This window comes from Oncorhynchus gorbuscha, linkage group LG01 (genome assembly GCF_021184085.1).
Source record: "Oncorhynchus gorbuscha isolate QuinsamMale2020 ecotype Even-year linkage group LG01, OgorEven_v1.0, whole genome shotgun sequence".
NCBI classification, from domain to species: Eukaryota; Metazoa; Chordata; class Actinopteri; order Salmoniformes; family Salmonidae; genus Oncorhynchus; species Oncorhynchus gorbuscha.
Window position 1 is genome coordinate 57691510 of NC_060173.1, and position 24038 is coordinate 57715547.

A 24038-nucleotide genomic window follows, 5' to 3' on the forward strand; every position below is an offset into this window, starting at 1 on the left:
GCAGCATGAGTGAAGGATGCTTTTGTTGCGAAAAAGGGAGCCGATTCTAGATTTAATTTTAGATTGGAGATGCTTCATGTGAGTCTGGAAGGAGAGTTTACAGTCTAACCAGACACCTAGGAATTTGTAGTTGTCCACATATTCTAAGTCAGAACCGTCCAGAGTAGTGAAGCTATTCAGACAGGAGGGTACGGGCAGCAATCGGTGGAAGAGCATGCATTTAGCTTTACTTGCATTTAAAAGCAGGAGGCCTCGGGAAGAAGTGTTGTATGGCCTTGAAGCTCGTTTGGAGGTTAGTTAGCACAGTGTTCAAAGAAGGGCCGAAAGTATACAGAATGGTGTTGTCTGCATAGAGGTGGATCAGAGAATCACCCGCAGCAAGAGCGACATCATTGATATATACAGAGAAAAGAGTCGGCGCGAGAATTGAACTCTGTAGCACCCCCATAGAGACTGCCAGAGGTCCAGACAACAGGCCCTCCGCTTTGATACCCTGAACTCTATTTGAGAAGTAGTTGGTGAACCAGGCGAGGCAGTCATTTGAGAAGCCAAGGCTATTGAGTCTGCCGATAAGAATACAGTGATTGACAGAGTCGAAAGCCTTGGCCAGGTCGATGAAGACGGCTGCACAGTACTGTCTTTTATCGATGGTGGTTATGATATCGTTTAGGACCTTGAGCGTGGGTGAAGTGCACCCATGACCAGCTCAGAAATTTAAGATTTTTGAAAGGCAGGGCAGGATGGATAGAGGTCTATAACAGTTTGGGTCTGGAGTGTCTCCACCTTTGAAGAGGGGGTTGACCGTGGCAGCTACTGATTGAAATAGATACTGATTGAAATGAAAACAGACAGAGGCCCAGTCTACAATAGTCAAATGTTTATTCACGGAACGTTCTGGCGTGCACAGTACAAAGACCTTCATTTTATAGCGACACACATACTTCCACACAAAACATTAGGTATCCTACGCCCACACTGTCCTGCTACCCAGACGACAGAGATTAGGGGAGTCCGTGAGAATAACTTCTTCCCGCCCTCCCTCAAGATAGGGAGAGACCCTGGGAAGTTCTCAGTGCCCCCAGCCAAGGGGCACTGAATCTTGCTGAGACAGTCTGTTATCAAGATACTAAACATATTGTCACCAAAACATTAATTCTGACTAAGAACTACACTCCCGGATATATAATTCTACTGACTAAAACCACACACAGCAATAAAATAATCTAATGATTCTAATCAATTTCACACAATCATATGGTTTCAGAGTGTAATATTCTAATCATTTATTAAAACATGTCCCATTAACAATACTCTACTCAGCAAACTGGATGCAGTCTATCACAGTGCCATCCGTTTTGTTACCAAATCACCTTATACCATCCACCACTGCGACCTGTATGCTCTAGTTGGCTGGCCCTCGCTACATATTCGTCACCAGACCCACTGGCTCCAGGTCATCTATAAGTCTATGCTAGGTAAAGCTCCGCCTTATCTCAGTTCACTGTTCACAGTTCACGATAACAACACCCACCCGTAGCACACGTTCCAGCAGGTATATCTCACTGATCATCCCCAAAGCCAACACCTCCTATGGCCGCCTTTCCTTCCAGTTCTCTGCAGCCAGTGACTGGAACGAATTGCAAAAATCACTGAAGCTGGAGACTTATATTTCCCTCACCAACTTTAAACATCAGCTATCTGAGCAGCTAACCGATTGCTGCAGCTGTACATAGTCCATCTGTAAATAGCCCACCCAATCTACCTACCTCATCCCCATACTGTTTTATTTACGTTTCTGCTCTTTTGCACACCAATATCTCTACTTACACATCATCATCTGCTCATTTATCACTCCAGTGTTAATCTGCTAAATTGTATTTCTTCGCTACTATGGCCTATTTATTGCCTACCTCATGCCTTTTGCACACACTGTATATAGACTTTCTTTTTTTCTACTGTGTCATTGACTTGTTTATTGTGTTATTTGCTTGTTTATTGTTTATTCCATGTGTAACTCTGTGTTGTTGTCTGTGTCACACTGCTTTGCTTTATCTTGGCCAGGTTGTTGTTGTAAATGAGAATTTGCTCTTGAACTGACTTGCCTAGTGAAATAAAGGTAAAATAAAATAAATACAAAAATAAAATAAAATAAAAAATGGAAGCCTAGGCCTAACCTAGAGAGGCAGAGATATGCCGGTGTCATGCTTCGACACCGAAATGCATTTCTTTATGTCAGAAGGCTACTGCGTCTGCTATACAGGAGGGTAATTCATACATTTTCAATCAGTATATTTTGTATAAAGAGAAGCATTATGTTGGTAGATTATAGGAGTAACTTCTGGTCAGCCTGAAACAAACTTCTTCACCTCAAGTTCAACTGATGGAGTGAGTTGGAGTGCCGGGATGCAATGCCTTCATATCATAGGCCTGCAGTTGCTAAAGCATAATAATAGACACCATACCAAACCTTCACAAACTATTCTAAACGTTATTAGGGAAATATCAAAACTAAGTCAAGCCATTGTTTAAAGGGAAAATAAGAGCAGAAGAGCCGAATGTAAACCAGAGAAAAAAACTCATTTACCCTCCCCTGTGCCCCCCAAAAACTCATTACCCTCCCCTGTGCCCCCCAAAAACTCATTACCCTCCCCTGTGCCCCCAAAAACTCATTACCCTCCCCTGTGCCCCCAAAAACTCATTACCCTCCCCTGTGCCCCCCAAAAACTCATTACCCTCCCCTGTGCCCCCCAAAACTCATTACCCTCCCTTGTGCCCCCAAAAACTCATTTACCCTCCCCTGTGCCCCCAAAACTCATTACCCTCCCCTGTGCCCCCCAAAACTCATTACCCTCCCCTGTGCCCCCAAAAACTCATTACCCTCCCCTGTGCCCCCAAAAACTCATTACCCTCCCCTGTGCCCCCCAAAACTCATTACCCTCCCATGTGCCCCCAAAAACTCATTACCCTCCCCTGTGCCCCCAAAAATCATTACCCTCCCATGTGCCCCCAAAAACTCATTACCCTCCCCTGTGCCCCCCAAAACTCATTACACTCCCCTGTGCCCCTCAAAAACTCATTACCCTCCCCTGTGCCCCCCAAAAACTCATTACCCTCCCCTGTGCCCCCTAAAAACTCATTACCCTCCCCTGTGCCCCCAAAAACTCATTACCCTCCCCTGTGCCCCACAAAAACTCATTACCCGCCCCTGTGCCCCCAAAAAACTCACTAGCCTCCCCTGTGCCCCACAAAAACTCATTACCCGCCCCTGTGCCCCCAAAAAACTCACTAGCCTCCCCTGTGCCCCACAAAAACAAACACACAACCCCCCCCCCCCCACAAAGCAAAAAAAACAAGTTTGACAACCCTCCCCTATTTTGGACCACCCTTCCCCGTAGTACATTTTGATTTGGGGATTCAAATAAACAAGTAAACAGGTCAATAGCGTTGTTCGGCCCAACAGGGTATTCATAAAATCCCTCATGGGGGAAGTTGGGTACTGTGGTAAATGTATTCATTTTATGTAAATGAATGCACATTTAAAACATGAAATAGTTAATCAACTAGTTATGTAAGACCTTTTTACAGTTGGTTTAATCCAGTGTCTGTAGCTTAAACTGTTATAGAGCTGTACCATTTTTAAAAACAACCACTTTAAGCTGCCATTGACAGCTATGTTGTTTTATGCCATTTCAAATAGTTATAATGCACAGTAATCAGAGCCGGTTCCAGGCATGTCACTTAGGGCCCCCGACCCAAAACATAAAAAACATTTAGGAACTCATTGGGGTCTCAAATGACTATTGCGAGTAAGAATAGTAAAATACACCAGGTGCAATTTTGAAATTTGTGCATAGATTTTTTTTCTCTTGTTATGAATGTTATGTCTGTTACTGAGTCACATGTTGGGTAAACCTACTCTAAGAGAATGTATTAGGCTGTTTGAGAGGTATGAACCCTAATCAACCCATCCAATGTGAATACATCTGATGTTGAAGAACAGTAGATCAATAAAGGTACAGTGCTCTAGCAGTAGTCAAGCTGCTGATGCTGAACAGCCTTGTTTGTGCTTCAGACAAAAGCTAATATTTCACTTAAAACATCATTTTTCAAGTTCAAGTTTTAATGTTACATGCACAAGTACAGTGAAATGCCTTTCTTGCTAACTCAAAACCCAACAATGCAATGATCAATATTAATGTATTACTAGAAACAAAACACACGAGAAATAAAAATAGGAATTATGAAAAAAGTAAGTAAGTAAGCATACTATATACAGGAATTATTTATAAAGTCAGTTCCAATACCATATTTACATGTGCAGGGATACTGGAGTGATGGAGGTAAATATGTATCGGGGTAAGGGGACTATGCAACGGGAAATAAGATAAACAGATAAGATAAACAGATATGTGCATATTATGTGTGAGTGAGAAAATGATGGAGTGAGTGTTTGTGTGACGGTTGGAGTGACAGTGTGTGTGAGTGTGTAGAGCCCTGTGAGTGTGCATAGAGACAGTGCAAAAATAACAATAAAAGGTCAATAAAGATACAAGGTTAACTCAGATAGTCCATGTAGATATTATGTTAGATATTTATAAGTTGTATTGCTTGGGGATAGAAGCTGTTCAAGAGCCTGTTGGTGTCAGACTCGACACACCGGTACCTCTTGCCGCGCGGCAGCGGAGTAAATAGTCTATGGCTTGGGTGGTTGGAGACTTTGACCATTTTCTGGGCCTTCTTTTCATCCTGCCTGATATAGAGGTCCTGGATGGAAGGGAGCACAGCCCCAGTGATGTACTGGGTTGTCCGCACCACCCTCTGTAGCGCCATACGATCGAGGGCAGTCTTATTGCCATACCAAGCAGTGATGCAGCCAGTCAATATTTAGTTTATTTTATTTAACCTTTATTTAACCAGGAAGGGCTCATTGAGAGTTGAAATCTATTTTTCAAGAGTGTCCTGGCCAAGACAGTCAGCAACAAGTCATTACACTATCAGCCTCAAAATCCCTCATCAATGATTTAAAAACACCAATCGGGATAAGTTTTTCCAGTTTAAAAGTATTTTGTAAGGCGTTCCAAGCCGATGGCGGACAGGGATACATAAAAGCCCTTTTACCAAATTCAGTTTGGACATTTGGTACAATTAACAGGATAAAGTCCAGCGAACGAAGAGAGTACCCACCACATTTCTGAACAATAAAAATGCCCAAATAAAATGGTAGTAAACCCAAAATGGCTTTGTAAATCAAAGTATACCAGTGCCTGAGCCTACAATTGACTAGAGAAGTCCAGCCAACCCTTGTATATAAAGGGCAGTGGTGCGTAAGGGTTTTGCAGTTTAAAATACATCTCAATGCTCCATGGTAAAGGGTGTCAATTGATCTCAAACACTGAGCGGAAGCATTCATATATAAAATATTCCCCATAGTCTAGTAAAGGCCTCCTTCTAGCTTCAAAAGAAAAACAGGCCTTATTCCTAAAAATAAAATTCCAATAAATGCTTTCATTGTTTTGTAAGTTGTTGAATATGCAATTTAAAAGAGAAGCCTTCATCAATTAAAATTCCAAGATATTTATATGAGGTTACAGTTTCAATCTCATTGCCCTGGCAGGTAGTAATAGGTGAAAGGTTCAGAGGTCTATTTCTTGCTTTAGAAAACGCCATTAGTTTAGTTTTGTCAATATTGAGAATAAGCTTCAATTGACACAAGGTATGTTGAACAGTATAAAAAGCAGTTTGCATGTTTTGGGAAGCTTTTGTGAGAGACGAGGCACAACAATAAATAACGGCATAAAAGTGAAGGTGCGCATTTTACACATTTTTGTCTAAATTATTTATATAAATAGTGAATAAGAGGGGACCAAGTACAGAGCCCTGGGGCACACCATTACAGATAGACAATTTAACAGACACAAACCCATCAAATGGAGTGCACTGAGTTCCATCAGACAGATAGATAGCAAACCATGCAACTGCATGCTCTGAAAGACCTACACTCGGCAATCTCTGCCTTAGTATAGCATGATCAACTGTATCAAAAGCCTTAGAGAGGTCAATAAAAAGTTAAACACAGTGCTGTTTTTTGTCAAGGGCTTCAGTGATATCATTTAAAACCTTCATGGCCGCTGTAATTGTGCTATGCTTCTTCCCGAAGCCCGTTTGGTACATTGAGGAAATAGAGTTAATATATAAAACCTCTTTTAGCTCTCCACTAACAAGTGTTTCAAGTATTTTCGCCATGGGTGACAGCTTTGAGATTGGCCTATAATTATTTAAAAGAGTTGGATCTCCCCCTTTTAAAAGTGGTAGAACAAATGCTGATTTCCAGGAAAGAAAACGTATGTATCTGATTTCCAAGAAAGAAAATGTATCCGAGTTGTGGGAGACCCGCGATCTTTACACCAGCAAAACAAAATAGTTTGCACTACACAACAAGGAAATTGTGCATTTGCTCCACCATAAATTAATAGGTTTTTAGTAAATTAAAATCTACTAGTCACAGACAAATGACTTACCATGCTGCCATCTTGGATCCTGATCCTTATCACCATCCAATATGTTCTCAATGGTACAGCTGTAGAGACATTCTGAGGATTTGAGGGCCCATTGCACATTTTTTCAACCTCCTGAGGGGGAAGAAGCACTGTCACACTTCTTCACGACTGCGCGTGTTTATTTGGACCATTTTAAGAATTTTTCGTGATTTGGATACAGAGGAACTTGAAGCAGTCTACATGCTCCACTGCCGCCCCGTCAATGTGGATGGGGGCGTGCTCGCCCCCCCCCGTTTCCTGTAGTCCAAGATCAGCTCCTTGGTCTTACTGACGTTGAGGGAGAGGTTATTGCTCCAGCACCACACTGCCAGATCTCTGACATCCTCCCTTTATGCTATGCTGACTCATAGTCGCCGGTGATCAGGCCGTCGTGATAGCACCGTCGTGTCGTCAGCAAACTTGATAATGGTGTTGGAGTCGTGCGTGGCGACACGGTCGTGGGTGAACAGGGAGGACAGGAGGGCACGAAGCAGACACCCTTGTGGGGCCCTTGTGTTAAAATTCAGCTTTGCCGAGGTGATGTTGTCTACCCTCACCACCTGGGTTCGGCCCATCAGGAAGTCCAGGATCCAATTGCAGAGGGAGGTGTTCAGACCCAGAGTCCTAAGCTTGATGACGAGCATGGAGGAGACAATGGTGTTGAACGCTGAGCTGTAGTCAATGAACAGCATTCTCACATAGGTATTCTTCTTATCTAGGTCGGTGAGGGCAGCTTGAAGAGCGTAGTCTATGGATCTGTTGGGGCGGTATGCAAATTGGAGTGGGTCTAGTGTGTCTGGGATGGTGGAGTTATTGTGAGCCATAACCAGCCTCTCAAAGCACTTCATGATCACAGAAGTGAGTGCAACAGGGTGGTAGACATTGTGGCATGTTCTTAGGAACACAAATGATTGTGATCATCTTAAAACATGTGGGGATTACAGACTGGGACAAGGAGAGGTTGAAAAGTAACATGAATATGCCTGCCAGGTGTTCTGCGCATGCTCTGGAATACCGTTGGGGCCCGCAGTCTTGTTGACCTGATTAAAGACACTTCTGCCCTTGGCCTTGGAGAGTGAGATCACCCAATCCTCTGGGTCTGTGATGGCCCTCACACCCGGCTCAATGTTGTAGTTGTCAAAGCCTGCATAAAAATCATTGAGTTTGTCTGGTAGAAAGGCATCGTTGGGCAGATCGCGGTTGGCTAATCCGTAATGGACTGTAGCCCATGCCACATGCGGCGGGCGTCGGAGCCTATGTAATATGATTCCACCTAATTCTTATATTGTTCTTTTGCTCATTGAATGACTCTGTGGAGGTCATAGCGGGCCTTCTTGTACTTATTCCTGTCCTCTGCCATAGCGTCAGGGTTGTCTACGATAGCTCTGTGTGCGGTAGCTATGTTCTTTAGTTTAGTTTGGCTTTTGATTGGGGAAGCAGCGAACCCTAAACGTGGGTACAACATAGCCGATGCATTTTCTAATGAAGCCAGTGTCGGAGGTAGTTAGCTCGTCAATGTTATCGGCGGAGTCTCGAAACATATTCCAATTAGCGCTAGCAAAGCAGTCGTGTAGCATAACCTCTGATTCTGGTGACCATTTCTCAACGGAGGGATTCGCGGGTACTTCCATTTTCTGCTACTGCTACTGTAATAGTACAGAGTCATGACCTGATTTGCTGAACGGCGGACGAGGGAGGGCCTTGTATGCTTGCTTGTGGGTAGAATAGCAGGGGTCTCGGACTTTATCGCTCCTAGTGGTGTTGGAGACGTGTTGTTGGAAGTTGGGCATCACGTGTCTTAGTGACGACAAATTAAAATCCCCGGCAACCAGAAAGGCAGCCTCAGGGTGTAGGTTTTCCTGTTTGTTTATAGGCTAGTACAGTTTGTTTAGCACCAGCTTGTTATTTTTATTTTCCGGAGGTGGAATGTATACAGCAGTCACGATAACAACTGAAAACTCCCTCGGGAGGCAGAAGGGTCGGCATTTCACCATCAGGTATTCCAAGACACTTCCACCACGCGGGTATTAGCTTAGCAAACCAGTTGGAGTTGATGAAGAGGCAAAACCCTCCCCCACTCGAGATTTCCCCAACCTCACTGTCCTGTCTGCCTGGTGAATGGAGAATCCCATCAAGTTGGATAGCCATGGGGGGTATCTTGTCCGGGAGCCATGTTTCTGAAAAGCAAAGAATATTGCAGTTCTGAGAATTCTGTTGGTAGCAAATCTGTGATCGGATGTCATCGATTTTATTATCAAGTGACTGTACGTTAGCCAGTAGAATGGAGGGAAGAGGTGGTCGGTTTTCCCTTCGCCTTAATCTCACCAGGATCCCCCCTCTCTTGCCTCTGTAAGGCTGGCGTTTCCTCTTGGGTTGGAATTACATAGAGAGCCCAATCTGATGTTAAAGACTTCTTGTTGGTTGTAGGAAATAATAGTGGATACATTTAGTGAAAATAGAGTAAAAATAAATGACAAAATAATCACACAAAAAATTGGATCAGAGCTTGCAAAATGGTGGCCATCCAGTACAGAACCATCTTAACTAGCAGTGGACTATATGCCTACATTTCATGTTCATTCAATTGAGTTCTATTTTGCAACATGTAGGCTACTGGCTGTAATTTGTCTCAATATACTGCATTCAATGATATGTGACCTAACATGTGCGCAATGATGTGCCAAATCGGGGATTTTGTGAATTTTTATTGGGTAAAGCATTATAATAAACCGCCTCAATATTTGTAGCCGTAGGTGGTAATATCTCAGTCGTTAGTATTGTGACATAATTCTAATGTTTAAGGAAAGATTTGAATGGAGAAATCTGATATGAAAGCAGCATTGCTCCAACGACGCACTTAGCGACCATTCTCTCTGCATGGCATTTTGGGAAACACATGTTACATTTACGACTGTTGTAGAAAATATGGATAGTTTAAAACACTTGTAAGCCTAAATTCCATCGCTATTGGGAAACGAGCAAAGGAAACGACCCCAGGACCAGAGCTAAGGCAGGCACAGCTCTATATTTAGGAAACGGGCCCAGGACCAGAGCTAAGGCAGGCACAACTCTTTATTTACAAAACGGGCCCAGGACCAGAGCTAAAGCAGGCACAGCTCTTTATTTAGGAAACAGGCCCCAGGACCAGAGCTAAGGCAGGCACAGCTCTTTATTTAGGAAACGGGCCCAGGACCAGAGCTAAGGCAGGCACAGCTCTTTATTTAGGAAACGGGCCCCAGGACCAGAGCTAAGCCAGGCACAGCTCTTTATTTAGGAAACGGGCTCAGGACCAGAGCTAAGGCAGGCACAGCTCTTTATTTAGGAAACGGGCCCCAGGACCAGAGCTAAGGCAGGCACAGCTCTTTATTTAGGAAACGGGCCCCAGGACCAGAGCTAAGGCAGGCACAGCTCTTTATTTAGGAAACGGGCCCCAGGACCAGAGCTAAGGCAGGCACAGCTCTTTATTTAGGAAACGGGCCCCAGGACCAGAGCTAAGGCAGGCACAGCTCTTTATTTAGGAAACGGGCCCAGGACCAGAGCTAAGGCAGGCACAGCTCTTTATTTAGGAAACGGGCCCAGGACCAGAGCTAAGGCAGGCACAGCTCTTTATTTAGGAAACGGGCCCAGGACCAGAGCTAAGGCAGGCACAGCTCTTTATTTGTTAAAAGGATGAGCAGCATCCTAGCGGCAGGTAGCCTAGCAGCTAACAAATATCATACCCCCCCAAATGCTGACCTACCACTAATGGTGAGAGGTTAGCATGTCGAGGGGGTATATCCGTGTGGGGGGGGTGGCTATGTACAAAAGTGCTGTCATTTCTAAACGTTTCACCCGATATGGATGAAAATACCCTCAAATTAAAGCTGACAGTCGGCACGTTAACCTCAGTCATTATTTGAGTTATAACTCAAACTTTTGGAGTAATGAGTCAAAAGAAGAAAAAACGCTTCAAGTCCCTATATTTACAGAAGTCACTGTATATGGCACGTTTGTCACAATTCCTTTCCCGCCTCTTCAATGTTAAGTCTCAGCAACAACAACCTGCATTGCTTCCTAAGAATGTAAGGATGTTTATGTAAGGAATGTAGGTCTTTAGGCTACTATGTTTTATTTCTATTGTCAGCTGTTAACCATATTGTCAATCATCCTCTTACACTTCAGCTTAATCCGTTTGCTCTCTCGCCAACTCCACTGCCAAACATGTCATGTCTGGAAGAAAAATCCATAAGGAACTGACAAGAGAGCAGAAACTGACTGACACCCAGGCTACCTCCACTAATTAAAATACGAAGCAATCGCCATAAAATCATTACAAAATCAGGTTTATTATAGTGTAAAAAAGGAACATAAAATCAATTAGAATGTTGGTTGAACCATTATAAATGCCCACACAGCTTTTAGACACGTGTGAATGTATGTACAATAAGAAAAGAGATGCGATTTGTGCACTTTACTGCATGCACCCATCCATCCACTCCTCCCGCCATCCCATCTGGTCTCTATCAATCACTTTCGCATAATATCCCCCTTTTCTGACAATTCTTCTGCTACTCTAGACTCAGAAGTTGCTAGTTTCCACCCCGGCTCCCAAAAGTAATCCCTTCCTCCCTCTTCAGGCACCTAATCTCTGTCCTATCAGAGAGGTAGAGGTATCTCTCATTATCACCATCAACATCCAATCAGCGGGCTGTCTGACCACCCTAAGCCAATTACAAGCCAGTGTCTGCGTCGCAAATGGCATCCTATTCCTCATATAGTGCACTCCTTTTGACAAGAGCCCTATCGATCCTGGACTACTTTTTAACAGAGCCCTATGAGCCCTGGTCAAAAGTAGCGCACTATATAGGGAGTAGGGTGCCATTTGGGATGCAGCCAGTATCTTAGTGCGGGGACTGTGTGCTGGCCCCGGGAGAGTCTGAGCGATCCATCTTCATCCCGGCCTCCAGCGAGATGGGAGAGGTGGAGGAAGAGGAGGGGGGGAGCATGCCACTCTTACTCTCCAGGGAGGAAGAGGCGGACGTGGGGAGAGACACCACAATGTACTTCTGGAGGGGTCGCGACCCCCCGAGGCCGCCGGCCCCTCTGGACTCCAGCTTGACCAGAGGCTGCAGGGTGGAGGTAGCGCTGGCAACCGTGCTGGTTACCGAGGAGCCCGAGGAGGAACTCAGGGTGATCACCTGGAGGAGAGGGGAATATTACATTACAACACTTAACTAGGGCATCGAGATAATCTAGAGGCTTTTATCAGAGAAACTTGAAGGTCTATAAAAAAAGGAATGTATAGGATATCAATGACTGTATATTAAATGTCTAGTGAATCTAGGAGGTCAGAGTGAATACAATAGTTTGTTTTTGTTACTATTTCTTATAATTGCAAATAAAGATTAAAAAAACAACAACAAGACTACTGTCCAGTACCTGCTGGGTGGAGGACGCCCCTGCACTGGTTGCCATGACGATGTACTTGGTTGCCGGTGGCGATGGCTGTGTTGGGGTGCCTGGTCGGGTGGACATGAGAGTGAGGGAGCTGGGAACCTTGATGATGCTGGGGGAACGGGACCCCCCCGACCCTCCTATCCCGCTCTGAGACACCGTCAGGGTGGGCCGAGGCTGCAACACAGACAGACAGATGGGGTTTTGTAACGTTACGTTGGATCATTACACAGTTGCTGATATTGTCAGTTCATATCAGCGTTGATGTCAATTCCATTTCAATTCTGGAAGTTAACAGAAATTTGTATCATTTTTTAATGAGGAAAATTTGAATTGGAATATAAATTGAACTGAAATGGAATTGACTCTGACCTTAGGCAGTTAATATACATGGTTTTAGACATCTAGGTGCCCTACCTGTGTGATGGTGAGTGTGGTTCTGTTGACCTGCTGGGCCTGTAGTGCTGCCTGGGCCCGGGCTTTAACCACGTGGGAACAGAGCGTGGGCCCCAGGTAACCGTAGTCTGTCCGGTACTGCTCCATGTTGTCAGGCAGGGGACGAGTCTTGGCGATAACGCTGGCACAGTGTTTCTGAGAGAGAAGAGGATATTAGTCAATGTCTCTCTTCCAGTTGGGTATGTGTAGCCAGTTTTAGACATGTTCAGTGGAGCTTTTTAGTCCAGAACTGGGCTTAATCTGTGTCTGGGAAACCAGCCCAAAATGTATGTAGTGGTCAATATGATATGTTGTCTGTGGTCCTATTTAAAACAAACATGTTTTATCATAAAGATCCATCTTCAATGGAATATTAACATTGTAGTCAACAATAATTCTCGGGCCGACTCTTTTCTCTGTATATATCAATGATGTTGCTCTTGCTGCGGGCGATTCCCTGATCCACCTCTGCGCAGATGACACCATTCTGTATACTTCTGGCCCTTCCTTGGACACTGTGTTAATTAACCTCCAGACGAGCTTCAATGCCATACAACACTCCTTCCGTGGCCTCCAACTGCTCTTAAACGCTAGTAAAACCAAATGCATGCTTTTCAACCATTCGCTGCCTGCACCTGCCCACCCGACTAGCATCACCACCCTGGATGGTGGATGGTACCTAGGTGTCTGGCTAGACTGCGAACTCTCCTTCCAGACTCATATTAAACATCTCCAATCCAAAATCAAATCTAGAGTTGGCTTTCTATTTCGCAACAAAGCCTCCTTCACTCACGCCGCCAAACTTACCCTAGTAAAACTGACTATCCTACCGATCCTCGACTTCGGCGATGTCATCTACAAAATAGCTTCCAATACTCTACTCAGCAAACTGGATGCAGTTTATCACAGTGCCATCCGTTTTGTTACTAAAGCACATTATACCACCCACCACTGCGACCTGTATGCTCTCGTCGGCTGGCCCTCGCTACATGTTCGTCGCCAGACCCACTGGCTCCAGGTCATCTATAAGTCCATGTTAGGTAAAGCTCTGCCTTATCTCAGTTCACTGGTCACGATGGCAACACTGACCCGTAGCATGCACTCCAGAAGGTGTATGTCACTGATCATCCCTAAAGCCATTTCCTTCCAGTTCTCGGCTGCCTGCGACTGGAACGAATTGCAAAAATCTCTGAAGTTGGAAACTTTTAATTCCCTCACCAACTTTAAACATCTGCTATCTGAGCAGCTAACCGATCACTGCAGCTGTACATAGTCCATCGGTATATAGCCCACCCAATATACCTACCTCATCCCCATACTGTTTTTATTTATTTACTTTTCTGCTCTTTTGCACACCAGTATCTCTACCTGCACATGTTCATCTGATCATTTATCACTCCAGTGTTAATCTGCTAAATTGTAATTATTCACTCCTATGGTCTATTTATTGCCTACCTCCTCATGCCTTTTGCACACAATGTATATAGATTATTTTTTTCTACTGTGTCATTGACTTGTTTATTGTGTTATTGACTTGTTTATTGTTTACTCCATGTGTAACTCTGTGTTGTCTGTTCACACTGCTTTGCTTTATCTTGGCCAGGTCGCAGTTGCAAATGATAACTTGTTCTCAACTAGGCTACCTGGTTAAATAAAGGTGAAATAAATTAAAATAAAATAATAAGTAGAACAATAACAGTCTGTGTTCGGCTCCTCACCAGTAGAAGGCTTTGGACGTGGTCGGCTCCTATCTTATCGATGTTGGAGACCACAGGTCCCTCAGACACAGCTTTGATACGAGCTCCTTCTACAGTGAGCCTGGGCAGGATCAACGTCTTGATCACCTGGAGGGGAGAAAGAGATGAGAGGGTGAGAGACAGAGTACACGATTATACCACAGCTCAGACCAGGGTGAGAATATTTCTTCAAAATGGCAGAAAGGCAGTACTCACGTCAGGTCCTAGTTCAGACAGTCCAGCGATGCAACCATACCGTGTCGTCCACTGGGTCTTCTCATCCAACCAGCTCTGAGAGAAAGATGAAGGGAAGGAGATGTTCATGGCTCATAATAAAACTTACTGTCTCAAACCCAGTATTATATGTTATTTATTTAAACTAAAAACACACATACACTTCCTTCCAAGTAAAAGTTGATCAATCGGACGCATCTCCACATACCTTGGTGAAGGTCTTGGTGATGCGTGACTGGATGTTGTTGGTGGTGGTGCTGAAGGTCTTACAGCTCTGGGCCATCAGACGGGCAGCGAAGTCCCTCAGAGCCCAGTGGTTGTCCACGTCAGGCCGCAAACACAGCTGCTTACTCACTATACACGTCACCACCGCTGGGATCAACTCATGCAGCTAGGCCACCACCAGGGAATCAGGGAGAGGAGCAAGAGAGGGACACATCAAATGGCAGGTGTTATGATCAGCACTGAGTTGAGGTCTGTCTGTGTCAAAATGCTCCAGAAATAAAGATTATTAGAATTATATTATCATTTGGTTTTCAGTTTACTGTGTGTAATATTGACCTGTGTCATGTGTTTAGTTTTAGTTTTCAGTAAACTGTGTATGATATTTAGTTGTTAGAACTCTTACATATTTCTCTAGGTAGAGTGTGGGGTTGTCCATGAGGGCCTTGACCATCCTCATCAGGTAGATGAGCAGGGCCAGGTTGTTCTGCACCACGTTCACACGGACCTACAGGAGGAGAGGAGGACGTAAGAGAGAAGAACAAGCTAAAGGTCACAGGGCCAGGTTGTTCTGCACCACGTTCACACGGACCTACAGGAGGAGAGGATATAAGAGAGAAGAACAAGCTAAAGGTCACAGGGCCAGGTTGTTCTGCACCACGTTCACACGGACCTACAGTAGGAGAGGAGGACGTAAGAGAGAAGAACAAGCTAAAGGTCACAGGGCCAGGTTGTTCTGCACCACGTTCACACGGACCTACAGTAGGAGAGGAGGACGTAAGAGAGAAGAACAAGCTAAAGGTCACAGGGCCAGGTTGTTCTGCACCACGTTCACACGGACCTACAGGAGGAGAGGTGGACGTAAGAGAGAAGAACAGGCTAAAGGTCACAGGGCCAGGTTGTTCTGCACCACGTTCACACGGACCTACAGTAGGAGAGGTGGACATAAGAGAGAAGAACAAGCTAAAGGTCACAGGGCCAGGTTGTTCTGCACCACGTTCACACGGACCTACAGTAGGAGAGGTGGACGTAAGAGAGAAGAACAGGCTAAAGGTCACAGGGCCAGGTTGTTCTGCACCACGTTCACACGGACCTACAGTAGGAGAGGAGGACGTAAGAGAGAAGAACAAGCTAAAGGTCACAGGGCCAGGTTGTTCTGCACCACGTTCACACGGACCTACAGGAGGAGAGGTGGACGTAAGAGAGAAGAACAGGCTAAAGGTCACAGGGCCAGGTTGTTCTGCACCACGTTCACACGGACCTACAGTAGGAGAGGTGGACATAAGAGAGAAGAACAAGCTAAAGGTCACAGGGCCAGGTTGTTCTGCACCACGTTCACACGGACCTACAGTAGGAGAGGTGGACGTAAGAGAGAAGAACAGGCTAAAGGTCACAGGGCCAGGTTGTTCTGCACCACGTTCACACGGACCTACAGGAGGAGAGGTGGACGTAAGAGAGAAGAACAGGCTAAAGGTCACAGGGCCAGGTTGTTCTGCACCACGTTCACACGGACCTACAGTAGGAGAGGAGGACGTAAGAGAGAAGAACAAGCTAAAGGTCACAGGGCCAGGTTGTTCTGCACCACGTTCACACGGACCTACAGTAGGAGAGGAGGACGTAAGAGAGAAGAACAAGCTAAAGGTCACAGGGCCATGATCCCTAATGCACTGAAACACTTAGGCTCTATCTAAATAACTTGACAATGTCTTCTCCTCATCTCCTTTCCCTCAGCTGCAATGATTGGAAATGATTGGACAGGTGAAAACAATATAGTGTAAGCTCATCATTAGGCTAGCGTTCACCTGGTCAGTACTTTCAGATCAGTGCAGTGAATAAGATGAGGATGAAGAAAGAGAAGATTCGTTTCGACAATTGAGAAATAGTGTAGAGTTTACAGATTGACAGAGTAGAGACTAGAGATTGACAGGAAGGAAGAGAAGCTCACCCCCTCAGAGATAAATGTGCTGAATCTGGGGAGCATCTGGTAGAGCCCCGGGTCTGTAGCAATACTCTGTAGAGCCTCCTGAAGAAGACAAGAGAGACATACTGGGTCAGAGAGATGGCATTATAACGTGGCAACAATAAGAAAACCATACACACAGAAATACAGTCATGACCCAAATGATTGGCACCCTTGATAAAAATGAGCAAAAAAATACTGTATAAAATAAATAAGATTCCTAATTAGCTATATTGTATGCAGAAAAATGAAATGAAAATGATTTATTATTGATATTAATACAATTGCTCAAAGAAATATATTTTGTTTAACAAGTAAAAATGTATTTTCTATCAAAAAGATGGGGGTCGAAAGACAAAGAGCTCTCTTTTCATGTCATCTGACCATAGCACCGGTTCCAATCTAAGTGCCAATGCCCTTTAGCAAAATGCACGCATTTACATTTGTTGGATGACATTAAAATATAGCTCAATTGGTCACGCACACCTGTGGTGGTTTTGAGAGAAAGATGTGATAAGCAGAAAATAACCCCAAACCTACTGTAAAATATGGTGGTGGATCTCTGATGATATGGGGCTAGTTTGTTTCCACTGGTCCTGGGCCCTTGTTAAGTTCAACAGCATCATGAACTCTACCCAGTACCAGGACATTTTAGCCAGAAACCTGGTTGACTCAAGACACAAAACTCACAGCTCTCTTGGCCTCACAGGACCCGACGCAGGCCTCCGTGATCTCCTTGTAGTAGAGCTGCTGTTCCACTGAGAGCTCGTGAGTACTGCGGGGCTTCATCCTCATCAGACCCTCCTTCTTACCTGGGAGGGACCAAACCAGAGGGATCACAAACATTGATTAAATAAGAATAGCTTTTCTAGTATCCTTTTCACACTTCCGTGCTGAGCCAAGCTGCACTTCACTGGCTTAGTTACACATCTACCATAGCGGCTTGAACCGTGCTGGAAAGGCCAATGTGAAAAGAAAATATCAGAGCCAACACAGTATGGTTCGGTTTGACATGTTATGTGTCACGTACAATTTTAAGATGGCGTACAGACACATCAGAAGCTCCTGACCTTTAGCCTCTGCAGATATAGCTCCCTGGCCCTTCTGGATGGAGCCCTCCTCCTCCTGACCAGGCTTGACCACCTTGAGGGGCTCTGTAGACTCAGCCTTCTGCTGCTCTTTGGGGGCTGAGGGAAAGAGAAGGGGAAAGAAGTGAGATGGTATATACACAGCGAAAATATACACATGATGGAAATGTGGTTGTTTAGAGAGGAATGCTGCTTTACTCAAGTAGATGATAGAGAAGGATGGAAACAGACACAGACAGACATCTCACCTGGGGGTGGGTTTTCTGGTATAGCAGGCTGGACACCTTCAATACTTAACCAGTGAGCTGAGGAACAGAAAACAAGAGAGGAGGTACAACCAGAGCTTGTATAACTAACAAACCCAAACACTTGTTTAAAGATTATACCATCATATGACATATGGATAACAATGGAAGTGAATCTAATAAAATACAATCAACATCAATATAAGTAGGTCTATACCTTTGAAATGTTTGAATGCGTCAGTATCATTCTGTGTGGAGGTATATGTTTTTGTCAAATCAATACAACATTTTTACAAAACAAAATAGAAGTATACCTTTGAGTGAAACGTCAAGTGGGACTCTAGGGAGGGGTGTGTTGATGATGTCACTAAGGTCCACCTCCTTCTCCTCGTAGAAGTGAAGCTCCCTCCCTCCTCCGCTGGCAAAGCGGAACGGGATGAACTCCTGCGACTGGAACCCATACAGAGGCTGTGGAGGAGAGGCCTCTATGAAACCGAGCACTGGGATGACTAATACTGTTCGCATAGATACACACTGAAACTGAAATGGTGCATGTATATGTGCAGTGACTTGAAATGTACAAGTCATGTGTAGTGACTGCCATCAATAAGTATGCCACCAATTGACTGATATCAATACATTCTGTAACACTAGCAACCCAAAACAGGTTAAGTTTAATTTGTACAGAGGCTGTAATCATTTATCTGAAGATAGCTTAGTAATTGCTCTACTGACATTATTAACCAAGTCTGTTTATGTAAATAACATCTAAAATGTTGCTTTCAATATAGCCTATATATTTCATTGAGGTCCTGTGAAAAGTTCTCCAAAGAAAGAACCATTTCTCCATGATGGCGTAGTATAGTCCCCCTCACCTCTACATTCTTCAGTTTAAGAGCATGATCTATGTCGCTTGTCGTCAGTTTACGTCTCTTTCCGTGGTGCATAAACTTCAACGCGTCCTGGAAGACAAAGGGAGGGGGAAAACAGAAAATGATCACATTTCATAACATAATTACCCTGTGTACATTGGTATTGATATGAACTGAGGTGCAACATGTCAGCGTGAGTCATCCAAGAATAACAGATTCTCATTTTCCGCAAATCACTTTGCTACGGCGTGCCCCACTGAACTCGGCCCTGCTCTTACCTGGGCGATCTCCTTTATTCTGTAGCTGACCTCCTCGCTCAGGGCGGCACAGCTCTCCTCCTGTAGCTGCCCCACTCCTATGGACTCTGCCATGGCCTTCATGGACTCTGTGGGCAGAACCACAGTGCACTGCTTCGGCCTCCGCTCCTCCGCCATGGTGGCTGTGGGATAGAGGGATAGTTGGAAGGTGAATGAGGGACGTCAAGCTGAAAGAAAACTATTTTTCCTATGTTTTGGGTTCTAATGACCATGTTATAACTCACTTCCAGCTGCATCTTAGAAAACAAACATTCTGACACATTTAAAACGACTCATCTTGTTTTGGGTTCTAATGGCCATGTTATAACTCACTTCCAGCTGCATCTTAGAAAACAAACATTATTCTGATTCATTTAAGACGACTCATTTTGTTTTGGGTTCTAAATATAACTCACTTCCAGCTGCATCTTATAAAAACAAACATTATGATGAATTTAAAACGACTCATTTGTTTTGAACACAAAGCATGCCTCTGAATCCAGGCTGTCACTGTATCTAATGTTAGGCTTCTGGAAATTCATGAATGGATGGTGAACGCAAGATTGCATAAATAAAAACATAAAAACCTCATGAATAGAGATATTCCAGATCAGATGACTGACCACCAGCTTTCCCACTCTACTGTAACGTCATTAAAATACACATTTCACCTCTCATTGAAGGCAGCACAAATATACTAGCTGCCAGTCAGCTTATGTTCCCTGATTCTGTCCGAATGGGCAAAAGCTTTGCATGCATGTGTCTTCAACTTTACATAAAAATAAGAATACATTTAATTTGTAAAACTGCTTTTCAGTAGAGTTCTCAAAGCTCAACTGAGGAAAAAAGTAAAACATTATATACAATAAAAATAACATACATTTAGAATCAATGGAGGTAAAATAGCAATAGTGGGCTAGGTGCGAAATACATTTTACATTGGGTCTAGGACTATGAAAGTCTTTTAGTAGTGGGGTATAAGTCCCGTTTTAAAAGTTCCGCGTGACGGAGCAGCTCTCAGATGGTCAGGGAGAGCATTCCATAGGCGAGGGGCAAGGGAGCAGAAGGCTCGGTCCCCCATAGTTCAGAGACGTGTCTTGGAGACTTGATGCAGCAGAGAGTTGCTGAAGCGGAGAGTGTGAGGTGGCTCGCTGATTGAGATGAGGTCACTGATGTAGGTGCACCTCAATCCATTCAAGGGTTTAAATCCAAGGATGAGGATTTTGAAGTCAATCCTGTAGTTGACCGGTAGCTAGTGGAGTTGGGCCAGGATCAGAGTGATGGGATCTGACTTCTTGGTCCTGGTCAGGTCCCTGGCAGCACTGTTCTGGATTATTTGGAGTCTCTGTGGTGATTTAGCTGGGAGGCTCCCAAACAACACATTGCCGTAGTCGATCCGAGAGAAGATGAAGGCATGGATTAGGTTATCTGCATCTGGCTGGGAGAGTGAGGGTATGACCAAAAAATAGAAATGACCAAAAAATAGAAATGCAACATGTAAAGTGTTGGTCCCATGTTTCATGAGCTGAAATAAAAGATTGCAGAAATGTTCCATAGGCAAAAAGCGTATTTCTCTCAAATTTTGAGAGATTTTGTTTACATTCCTGTTAGTGAGCATTTCTCCTTTGCCAAGATAATCCATGCACCTGACAGGTGTGGCATATCAAGAGCTGATTAAACAGCATGGTCATTACACAGGTGCACCTTGTGCTGGGGACAACAAAAGGCCACTTTAAAATGTGCTGTTTTGTCACACAACACAATGTCACAAATGTCTCAAGTTGAGGGAGCGTGCAATTGGCATGCTGACTGCAGGAATGTCAGCCAGAGCTGTTGCTAGAGAATTGAATGTTCATTTCTCTACCAACGTCGCATTATAAAATGTGGCAGTATGTCCAACCGGCCTCACAACCACATGTAACCATCCGGCTTCTTCACTTGCAGGATCGTGTGAGACCAGCCACCAAGAAAGCTGATAAAACTGGGGGTTTGCATAACCAAAATAATTTCTGCACAAACCGTCTGAGGGAAGCTCATCTGCGTGCTTGTCGTCCTCACCAGGGTCTTGACCTAATTGCAGTTCAGCATCATAACCAACATCAGAGGGCAAATGCTCACCAACGATGGCCACTGGCACGCTGGAGAAGTGTACTCTTCACAGATGAATCCCAGATTCAACTGTACCGGGCAGAAGACAGATGTATGGCGTTGTGGAGACCAGCGGTTTACTGATGTCAACATGGTGAACAGAGTGCCCCATGGTGGCGGTGGGGTTATGGTATAGGCAGGCATAAGCTACAGACAACAAACACAATTGCATTATATCAATGGCAATTTGAATTCATCCACCAGCTGACCTGCATACTCACCTGACATGTCACTCATTGAGCATGTTTGAGATGCTTTGGATCGATGTGTAAAACAGCGTGTTCCAGTTCCCGCCAATATCCAGCAACTTTGCACAGCCATTGAAGAGGAGTGGGACAACTTTCCACAGGCCACAATCAACAGCCTGATCAACTCTATGAAGGAGATGTGTCGCACAGCATGATGCAAATGGTGGTCACATCAGATACTGACAGGTTTCCTGATCCACACCCCTACCTTTTTTAAGGTATATGTGACCAACAGATGCAGTCATGTGAAATCCATAGATTAGGGCCTAATTTATTTATTTCAATTGACTGATTTCTTTATATGGACTGTAACTCAGTTGAATCTTAGAAAATGTTTCATTTATATTTGTGTTCAGTGTAAGATGGAAAAAATAGTGTTTTACATATTTGTTTTATGTGGGCATCGAAGGACAGAGACGGATGAAACTTGACTCCTAGTTTGGAGATGACAGAGGACACGTGGATGGCCTGGCCAGTGATTGTGGGGCAGATGTTTGCAGCACTGGTAAACTGTTTGGGTGTCCCAATAAGCAAAGCGTCTGTCTTGCTACTGTTAAATTGGAGAAAGTTACCTTTCATCCATGCCCTGATGTCCTCTAGGCAGCTGCTGAGTTTTGCTTGGGCAGAGATGGTGTCCGGTTTGGTTATCGAAAGCGTGGAAGTCGATGTTATAATCTCTGACGATTTGTCCGAGAGGGAGCATGTCAATTTTAAACAGGATTGACTTGGAGTGGGTCACGTCAATTGCCTGAGGGTCAGCCTGCAGAACTGGCAAGCGATTTTGGACCCCGGTGTCCATGTTGTACTGCTCGCAGTTCAATTTGCTGATCATTTTCCTACCACCTCGTCTGCATGTTTTCCATAGACTGAGCTCCTTCCACAAACTGTAAAAAAACTGTTTTTTTTAATGGTAACTTACTGGTAGCCAGTTACCTGTAAGTTAATGTTAAAAAGTACAGTATGTTACCGTAAATTCCAAAGAAACGTTGATTTAACAGTGCTGTACTGTTAAACCAATGTTTATTTGGAATTTACTGTATTGTTTAACCACAGTTACATACTGTACTATTTGTTTACAGTAACTTACAGGTGACTGTCTGCCATTAAGTTACTCTAAAAACAACAGCATTCTTTTTTTTACAGTGCAGGGTTGTTCTCATGAGTTCAAAACTCCTTGTGTGTAGTGGAGGAAAATTGCTTCCATTTCTTAATCTTTGAACGAGCCTTCGGTCCAGGAGATAAAATAAAATTAGATGAGAAGAAGCTCAAGCCTGGTATTTGAATCCAAACAATTAGCCAATTGATTGATTACATAGGGTCCACAGCCTATAAAGCTACGTTAGGCTTCTTCTTTAAAACTCAAAGAGAGCGAACGGTAGTCATCGAAATGTAATAACAACTTGCAGGCATGCAGGCTACTTAGCACAGCTAGCTACTAGACCGTTCCAGCATAAATTACCTACCCGGTCTGAGATTTTACCCGATAGTTTGCAAGCGAATTACATATCAGAACCAAAAACAACACATGCAGCAGATTATGCAATATATGTGTTATTCAAACAATTTGTATACAGTTCCGTGCATTTTGTTGATGTAATGGTTAGCTAATGCTAGCGAGCCAAGTTGATTAGCCTAGCATAGCGCTCTTACCTTCCAAAGTTACCAATACGGTCGTTATACAGCAACAGGAGAAAATACAAAATTATTCAAAACAAACAAATACTATTTAAATATTTGACAGTGGTTCGTTTGCCAACCTAACTAATTACAGTATTTATTTATTTGTAGATTTATTTTTAACTGATTTAGCTATGGTTTGCAGCTCCGAACCCTTTTTCAGAAAATCCGCCATCTTGTTTTGTTTTTCAAGGTCCTCAAACATCTTTACTTGAATGTAATGTCATCCTATATTTTGAACCGTGGTAAATTTGTATCTATGGTGGTATACATTTTTATGAAGTTGGTCTTATTGTAAAATGTAGTTCCAATAATTATTTACCTACAATATACTATTTTTTTAAACGATTTTAGAAATATTTGATACTACACATCTGTAAAGATTAGTTGGATGTTTTCACCAATCGGCTAGTTCTGCCTGTCAGTGATGGTTCTAGTTTTATTCTGAGCTATTTGCCCTAAATCTACTTCATACAACTCATTCCAACCCTAATCCACAGGTTTGAAAGGAATGCAATCATAATATTTCTTACACCTATCCACTTCTTTTTAATCTGGGGACCAATCTATAATTCAGATTGGGCTCCTGAGTGGCACAGCAGTCTAAGACACTGTATCGCAGCACTAGAGGTGTCACTACAGACCCTGGTTTGATTCCAGGCTGTATCACAACCGGCCGTAATTGGCCCAGCATCGTCCGGGTTAGGGTTTGGGCAGGATAGGCCATCATTGTAAATAAGAATGTGTTCTTAGCTGACTTGCCTAGTTAAATGTGGTCCTTCTGTAGCTCAGTTGGTAGAGCATGGCGCTTGTAACGCCAGGGTAATGGGTTCGATCCCCGGGACCACCCATACGTAGAATGTATGCACACATGACTGTAAGTCGCTTTGGATAAAAGCGTCTGCTAA

General features: G+C 43.9%; 1 protein-coding gene across 1 annotated transcript; it reads right to left on the minus strand.

Moving 5' to 3' along the window:
• Positions 1–10842: 10842 nt before the first annotated feature.
• taf6 (TAF6 RNA polymerase II, TATA box binding protein (TBP)-associated factor) lies at positions 10843–23321 on the minus strand. The gene is made up of 15 exons (XM_046357542.1): positions 23104–23321; positions 19040–19200; positions 18765–18851; positions 18204–18357; positions 17893–17949; positions 17627–17743; positions 17247–17368; positions 16542–16619; positions 15003–15104; positions 14583–14765; positions 14357–14431; positions 14123–14248; positions 12387–12560; positions 11955–12146; positions 10843–11713 (listed from the first exon to the last, which is right to left on the minus strand). The coding sequence occupies exons 2-15, from the start codon at positions 19193–19195 to the stop codon at positions 11417–11419; spliced, it is 1920 nt and encodes a 639-aa protein (XP_046213498.1). The 5' UTR covers positions 19196–19200; positions 23104–23321; the 3' UTR covers positions 10843–11416.
• Between the last annotated feature and the right edge of the window lie 717 nt (positions 23322–24038).